This window comes from Phoca vitulina, unplaced genomic scaffold (genome assembly GCF_004348235.1).
Source record: "Phoca vitulina isolate PV1807 unplaced genomic scaffold, GSC_HSeal_1.0 scaffold100, whole genome shotgun sequence".
Lineage (NCBI taxonomy): Eukaryota > Metazoa > Chordata > Mammalia > Carnivora > Phocidae > Phoca > Phoca vitulina.
In genome coordinates, this window is record NW_022589803.1 from 2089647 (window position 1) to 2097896 (window position 8250).

Below are 8250 nucleotides of genomic sequence, written 5' to 3' on the forward strand. Positions count from 1 at the left end.
CAGTCAGTTTGGCTGTAGCACAGCCAGGCCCACCAGGCAGAACAAATTCTAAATCTTTGTGTCTTAATATATTCAAAAGGTGATAGAAAACAGCTTGGATGGACCCTTGGTTTTTCACAAAGCTTTATTACCAACTGGGGGAAAGCTCAGGTAGCCTCTGCTAGGGGACTGGCGAAGCCCAGAGCTGGATGGTGTGAGAAGTCTGCCCATCTCAGGTGCTGCTCCGAGTGGGGCTCTTCCCCGGCCCGCCCCCCTTGGGCAGCCTGGTGGCACTGGGTTGTCGGGGCATCCTTTGGCTGGATCCTTCCCGGCCACCGCGCTCTGCCAGTGCTGGGCCTCCACTCAGAGCCGTGCTGCCTTTGTTTCTCCCTGAGCAGACACAGAACACAACCATTAGGAACCAGGGCAGACTCCACAGTCGGCACGTCGACTAATTTGTGTTCCTCGCACATTACGTCTAGCACATCTCTGTCCGAGCTTTTCAGCCAGGAACCCCCTGTCAGCCCTGAGCCCTGAGGCTGAGGACTGCCTGGAGATGGCACATCCAAGAGAAGTCCTGGGCCGAGTCAGGAGGCCCTCAAGCATGGGTCCTAGGACAGAAGCAGTGCGAGGAGCAATGGGGAAAGTCCGCAAGGCCCATTTCGGGAAAGGTGAGCTCAGCTGGTTGACTCCTGCCCTGGAGAGGGAAAGGACCCGGCCGACCACCAGCAGTGCAGGAGGGCTCACCAGCTGGGCTGCTACCTGCCGCCTCCCCCGGCATGCCCTGCTCCAGACTGCCCACAGCGGAGCTGCGTGCACTCATGGTGCAGGAGGCACAACCATCAGAACGGAAGTCAGGCTTTTGGATTTGGGTCTCGGAAGCTCCTTCACAGGCGTTGCCCTACCCACCTGTCAAGCCTCTTGCCCTCAAGTTCAGCTTCCGGATCCTGTGATTGGGCTTCTGCCAAGGCTTGAGTGCTCAACGAGACTTGCCCTGACCACAGGTAGTCACATTCAGATGGAGACCACTGGTGCAGATGTCCCTTGACTTGTAAGTTACTTACCTTACCCTCTTTCTGTGAAGACAGGAAAATCTGCAACCACACCTAGGCCAGAGCTTTATTTTAAAGGAATGGCTTCCCTGGCCTCAGGGTGTTGACAGCATTCATAAGACTGACAGGACACCACAGTGGACAAAACGTATACTCAGGGAGCAGACTCACCCACTGGGTCACAGTCCCTCCCCATTGGGCCTCCCTCAGCCAGGGCTCTTCTCCAGCCTGGCAGAGTCCACCCTGCAGGCTCTGACCAGGGTATGTGTCCCGTGTTTGACCCTTAACCTCAATGTCTGTTAGTAGTCAAATAGCCTGCACTGGGGACTTGTAGGTTTTTGGAGAAAAGACACCATGAGGTTTCTTGGGGGGCATGTTAAGTCATTCCTGTTTTCCCATCTGTCATCTTGAACAAGGGGAGGCACCTGCATTTGCAATACTGCAGACCCTGGCTCCTCCAGGGCATCAGACTTGCTGTCCAGGCCCCCTGATACAACTACATTCTCCCCAGGATTCCTGCAGAGCTAGGACAGACCTCCTACAGAGCATTTCTGAACAGCTCCTCTCCAGAGAACAGGGGGTCTCTGCTGCCCAGTGGGCTGGGAAGGGTGACGCAGTGGCACACTTGAAATTCTGACAGCTCAGATTTTCCCTTGCTTTGCTACCCTGGGCTTCACACTCAAGTGCTTGCGTACAGTTGATTCAACAAAGATGTAATAACAGGTTACCCAGGGCGGAGGACATGTGGTGGGGTGAAGCTGGGCCAACTCAGCCTGCCAGTGACTCATGGAAAAGACAGATACAAAGTAGAGAGCTGTCACCACACATTTCCTTTTTCCTGTTACCAATGCTGATATTCTGGTCCCCACTGACTGGTCAGTGGGCAAGGATCCTGTCTCCTACGAGTGCATGAGCCCCACCACCTTGCAGCTCCCAACATGCTCTTGCCCACTCTGAGGCCATGTCCCTCTCCAGGCTGGGCCAGGCTGACAGAACTCATCTGTAGCACCTGGCCTAATCCGGGATACTTAGGTGCCTCGCAAACTCAGCTCAGGGCACTTCTGAAGGACTTGCAAATACAGCTCACCCCCAGCAAATGGCAGGGTGGATCTCAGATGTGGGCCTGAGTCTGAATGGAGCTTTTCTTCAGCATGCCACGCACTGGAATTTCCTCTCCCTCTCAGTATAGTGACCAGGGCCCTTCCGGAAACTCAAGGATGAGAGAAAAGGAGAAAACAGCAAATAATGTTCATCTTTAACCTTGATGAGGCTGATAATCCCTGGAAATAAGATACCAATGTAACTTTGAGCCATAAAAAGCATTAAGAGCACCATCTAACAATGAAAGTAGACCATTTATCCAGCTCTGTGCAATTCTTAGAACCTTCAGGAATCATGTGCTCTCAGTTAGTGGGGAGACTCAGGCAGGCCTCATTTTATGCAGAGCTGGGGAGGTTGAGGAGAGTGACATTCTGGACTCAGGAGAATGGTGTGCAGGGCCTGTCAGTGGTCAGACCTGCTCTGTTAAGCCTGGCTCAGCCATGCGCCCCTGGGCCCTGCAAGACTTTCTGGAGCTGGTCCTATCTGCCCCAGGTCCCTGTGTGGGGTAATTAGGGTCAGAGGGAATGGAGGATGGAGCTGAGCCAAAGGTGGGAGGGGTGATATGCCCCCAGGCCCAATACCTGAGCGGCCCTCAAACAGTTGAAGACAATGACCACTGAAGGTTAAAAAGTCTGTTTCCCCTTCCCCGCCCCGAAACAAAACCCCAAGTGCAACCTGAAACACACACCCTACAGCTGGGGAGCTGGCCGACCCCAGTGGGACCTACTGTGCCATCTACCTCTGGTGTGGCCCGTGTGATCCTGACTCCCCATCCCCGCGAGCCCTGCCGGCAGAGCTGGGGGGATCAAGGGTTGACAGAAAGCCTGAGTGCAGGTTGCTGCTCCCATCTTGCCTATGGTGCCCAGGAGCAGCCTTCCTCCTTCATGGTGCCAGTGCTCCCTAGTGCTCAAATGGGCTGTGGGGCTGCTGAGGCCAAATATTAGTGACCATGAGTGCACACCAGATGCATGTTGTGTGAGGAAGGAAAAGAACAGGGGGTTAAGGCAGCACAGCAGGCACCCCGATATCCTCAAGGCTGGCTGGCAAGGTTGGTGGCCAGGATGAGTGAGCGGCCAGGACCGTCCATCACTGCTACCACGGGCAGGTCTACACCCACCAGCCAGTCCTGCTGCCCTTTCTGGCTGAGTACACAGGAGGGGCTTATTCAGTGCTTCCGGAACACATACAGACGTAACGACAAGGACTCATGTGCACCGTGGACATGCACACATGCATCTTTAACCCTTACTGTAGCCTATGCTTCTTGGGAGGTGTGACCCCTCCTGCATGTGTACATACAGCCCTGACTCAGTGTTTCGGGCAAAGTGTCGCTGTGATTGTTCTTGAGCAGCGCTGTCCAATAGAAATATGATGTGGAAAAAAAAAAAGAAATACGATGTGAGCCACATGTGTCACTCATTTTCTAGTAGCCACATTAAAAAGTAAAAAGAAACAGGAAACTTAAATAATGTATTTTAATTAGCCCAAATGTGCAACATTATCATTTCAACATGTAATCAGTATAAAAATTACTCGTGAGGTATTCTCTTTTTGTGCCAGTTCTTTGGCATCTGGCCATCTGATGCGTACTTAACCTTGCAGTGAGTCTCAGCTGCACCAGCCCTGGGGGGCCCATGGCTTCCATATTGGACAACGCAGCTCTGTGTCAGGCTCACAGCTTCTGCACACCAAACTTCATCTTACATGTTCTGGAGGAACATCTTTTTAAAGTATACAGTTTCCTGGGGGCCTGAGTGGCTCAGTTGGTTAAGCGTCTGCCTTTGGCTAGGGTCATGATCCCAGAGTCCTGGGATCAAGTCCCGCATCGGGCTCCCTGCTGGGTGGGGAGTCGGCTTCTCCCTCTGCACCCCCCCCCCCACGCTCATGCTCTCTCTCTCTCTCAAATAAACAAAATCTTAAAAAAAAAGGTATGCAGTTTCCCTAAACTTCAACAGAGAACACTCAACTGAATTTTATTTTTCCTCAGTGACCACACCCCTACCAAGACAAGCATTTACCCCCTCTGTGCTCTTGGGGTCTTCTGTTTCTCCATCTTCTGCCTAGTAAAGGCAGAAATGAGTGAGCTTATCACTGACAGTCCCCACAAGCCACCTGGATGGCCAGGGGACAGGAACCCAGATGACCCGCTGTGCCTGCTGCAGCTTACCGGATCAAACTCCTGAGTGTGGGGTGGGGGGGTCCAGCCCTTGGTCTGCAGCAGCTCCACACCCCAATTCCATGGGAAACCTAAGGCCAGTTAGCCCCAACAACCCCAAGCCCCCATCACAATCCTAGTACTACCACAGTCCCCCAGCTGATCACTCTGACAACTCTCCTTGTTTTCTCCATCCTAGACTCCGCCCAAGTTCTGTGTGGACAGATTCCGCACACGTGGCCTCAGAGCTCTTGGTCTCTGACAGCCTCTGTCTCTTGGCCACCGCACATTCCTGGCACAGGCCCTCACGTGCCCTGCTCCTGTGCCCCGCTCCCCTTCAGTGCCTCCCCACCAAAGCCTCTTTCCAGGCTGCCCTCTACCCTCACTGGGCATCTCCCCAGGGTGTCCATGTCCTCATATCCTGGTTGCTGGCTGCCCAACCCAGGAGACCCAAGGCCTAAGCACTTGAGAAAACCTCACGGGGCCCAGCACTCCATGCCACTTCTATCCCTGTGCTTGGGGCTTCCTCCCCACCTCCCTCAAAGCCCCTCTATGCCAGCGCTCCCAGCGCCAAACCCACATTTCCTCTTGACTCTCTACCCTCCCCCACCCCTTTCCCCCCTCCAAACTTGGGTCTGCTCCCACCAGGGGCCTAGGCCTGCATCTCTGGCTAGAGCCCTCCCCACTCCCCCTACCTCAAAGGGCTGCAGGGCAACAGGACTCTGAGCCCGCTTAACACTTGCTGCCCCAGCAAGGCCGGCTACACTGGCTACCTCCCGTCTCTGTCACCACTGATTGATCTAGCCATCTCCCTCCCTGGAAGGAGGATGTGTCCATCTCAGAGCGCCCCTGAGTCCTCAGCCCTGAAGCCAGCTGGGTACCCAGTCACTGGGTGAGCAAGCGGCAACGCCCCCTCAAATGAGGAGGGCTGTTCCCAGTTTCTCTCTCCTGCCCATTGATTCCTCAATTCAGCCTTGTAGTCTACCCACCTCTGCCCTGACCTGTCCCTTGGCCCTCCCCCACCCGGCCGGCCTGAGCTCCAGGTGGCACCCAGAACAGCGAGGTAGGTGATGGTGGGGAGGGACATGGAGAGGACAGCCAGGGCACCTGTGGGATCTCAGGCCCTCACACACCCAGCTGGTTCTGGGGCTCCAGCCTCATCACACGTGGCAATCCCTGGAAGGTACCCTTGGTTCAGGAAGCAGGCAGGAAAGGGTAATCACAGCTTATCCTCTAGGCTACCTGTCCAGGTGGGTGACAGCATTTAAGGGCCAAGGCATATCTCACACCTAAGGCTTTATTCTCAACATCAAAGTAAAGGCTCTCCTGTCCCTCTGCCTATTGTCCTCTTCTGGGGTGAGGGCACCTCCACAGAGTACAAGTCTCACCTAGCAGAGCTGGCCTCTGGGGAGCAGAGGGTGTTGGTCCCATTCTAGAAGAACTGCAGGTTGTCTAATAAACTGAGCCATGAAATCGTGTCCTGACCTCTAAGCTGTGTGGCAGGAATGACCCATAAGGTCCTGCCCTTGCAGCTCATCTCGAAGCTGCTCTGACTTTCTGGGGCCACAGCAGTTTCCACAGAAACAAGAAAGAGCACCAACCCCCAGAGATAAACCAATAAACGCAACCTGCGAAAGGAGAGAACAGGCAGCAAGAGAACCGGAGGGAACCGGGGGGCCCTGGAGAGAGAGGCGAGTGCGTGGCAGCTGGGCCGTGGAGCAGAACCGGAGAGGCCGCAGGCCGCGGGGCCGAGGAAAAGGAGGGCCTTGCAGGGGGACTACAGTTCTTGGCAGAGAGAAAGGAGGCCTCTGGAGGTCAGAGAGAGACACAAAGAGAGTAGATAGAGCGTGGATCAGTTAGGAAGCCTGCGCTCCAGTGCCCAGGGCCTCTCAGGACAGGGGGCGTGGGTACCCAGGGCCCTGGCACTCCCACCCACGGGGGCCCAGCCTGCACCCAACCCCAACACCAGCCCCTTCTCAGGATGTCTGTGAGTGCCTGAGCGCTTCTGGCCAAGCATTCAGAGCGTTTCTGAAATTGGGAGCAGATGCGATACACCAGGAGGCCGCAGTTGGAGCTCTACTGGACACCCTTATAGCAGCACCTGCTTATCCCCCAGTCGTGACTCTCAAGAGTGAGGAGGCCCCTGAAACTTGAGCCCAGTGCTGTGCCCACTCAGGCCTCTGCATCCCGTGTGTCTAGGGTAGCCCGGGGCTGCCACACTGACCCCTGTCCTGCAATCTGAGGAAGGAAGCTCGGCTGGCTATGTTCCTGAGCAGCACCTGGGCCCCGGTCGGGTACAGACGAAGAGGGGGCAGGAGGGCCTCTGCCTGGCCCACTCCCTGAGCACTTTCCTGGACGCTGTACACACTGTGAGAACAGGAACCAAAACCACCTGGTTCCTGTCTTTGTGGAATGAAAGCACTTCTACCCAAGGAGGTAGGCAGAATCCTAGATGAGGCCTAGCCTACTTGGGCCACCCTGGACACCCATTTTGCATCCGCCTGATCTGGACTTGCACATGTGCACTCTCAAGGGTAGCAACGAAGCCAAAGCTGGGGACTGGAAACCAAGAGGGGAGCCCTTGGATGGTCCCTGCGGGTCCGGGGAGAAGACCCACAGTAGAACCGGGCCACTCAGGGCCAAGCCTGCGTTGTGCCTGGCGCTGCCCACTTCCCTCCCCTGCCACCCACCGCCTGAGCCACAGGGGCAGGGCGCACCGGGCCCAGCTCTGACCTCGGGTCTCTGGCACGCTCGATGTGGGCAGAGACACGGCTGCGGGGTCCTGGGCCTCGCCCACCAGCCTCTGGCCAGCACACATGGACTTGAGCATCTGGAAGACGGCGAGGGGCGCCACGTTCAGCTTCAGCAGGTCCACCAGGATCCTGGAGAGAACACAGGCGGTGGGCAGTGAGCCCTCCTTGCCCGGGCCTAGGAGGGCCACCTCCCTCAGGACCCCAACTCTACTCTGGGCGCCCAAAGGGGTCCGAAAAGGGCGGGAGGGCTCCCCCAGACCAAAGGCCGGGGCAGGGGAGCGGGAGAGCAGGGGCGTCTGGGGGTAGGACGAGCGCGCACTCCCACCCGCGCGCGCTCACTTGAACACGTCGGGGTCAATGGCGCCACCCGCCGCCTGCGCCAGCTCGTACAGTTCCATCTCCTCGGCGCTCAGCACCTTCTTCCGCCGCAGCGCGAGCTTCTGCAAGGCCGCCTCCAGCCCCGGGGGCGCTCCCGGCCCGGGCCCTGCGCCCGGCGCCGCCATGTACCCTCCCAGCGAGGTGAGCGCCGCGCTCGCCCCTCTGCCCCCGCCTCCGCCGCGCCCCTCCGCCGCTCCCACAGCGCCCTCTACTGGCCCCACCGGCACTTCCTCTCCCTGCCGCGCGGCAGAGGGCAGGGACCGGTTTGTCTCGTCTCCGCCTTTTGGTCCGCATTTACCTGCGGCATGAGACGTGATAAAAGCAGAAAAATGTTCATCTTTAGCCCCGAAGGCTGACCTATAACCTGCATAGTTTTGATAAGGATCAATAAGTACTGGCTGCTACATTCTTAAAGGGTCTCATGACTGCCAGTTAATATCGAGCTGAATGATAAGCACCAGAGAAATCTTGCGAAAATAGCTTTAGGACTAGAAATTCCGAGAAGACATTTATGATCCAATACTCCCTGCACGGCTTCTCCGCCTTTTGAACACTAAGCATATAACCACCAGCTTCATACAGCAAAAGTGCAGCAGTTTCTGCCTACAGGTCCTTCCCTGTGCTACTTCAATGAACTTACTAAGTTGCACCAAGAGTCTCAAGAATTCTTTCCTGACGGTTGCACTCAGTGATCCACAATAGGGAGATGTGTTAGGCCTGGGGGATACCGAGGCGGACCGCAGAGACACGTTTCTGGGCGATCAGGGTCAGACTGCATTGGTCATTCTCACTTGGGCAGCAGCCCCAGCGCAGTGCCTGGCATATAGTAGGC

General features: G+C 56.4%; 1 protein-coding gene across 2 annotated transcripts; it reads right to left on the minus strand.

Moving 5' to 3' along the window:
• Positions 1 to 106: 106 nt before the first annotated feature.
• Positions 107 to 7596, minus strand: MZT2B (mitotic spindle organizing protein 2B). 2 transcript variants are annotated; one of them, XM_032397633.1, is made up of 4 exons: positions 7380 to 7595; positions 7021 to 7169; positions 5916 to 6095; positions 107 to 369 (listed from the first exon to the last, which is right to left on the minus strand). In XM_032397633.1, exons 1-4 carry the CDS (start codon positions 7541 to 7543, stop codon positions 212 to 214), a joined length of 651 nt encoding a protein of 216 aa, XP_032253524.1. In that variant the 5' UTR covers positions 7544 to 7595; the 3' UTR covers positions 107 to 211. The 2 variants fall into 2 exon arrangements, with proteins under 2 accessions (XP_032253524.1, XP_032253523.1); XM_032397632.1 differs by lacking the exon at positions 5916 to 6095 and having other exon boundaries at positions 7380 to 7596.
• Between the last annotated feature and the right edge of the window lie 654 nt (positions 7597 to 8250).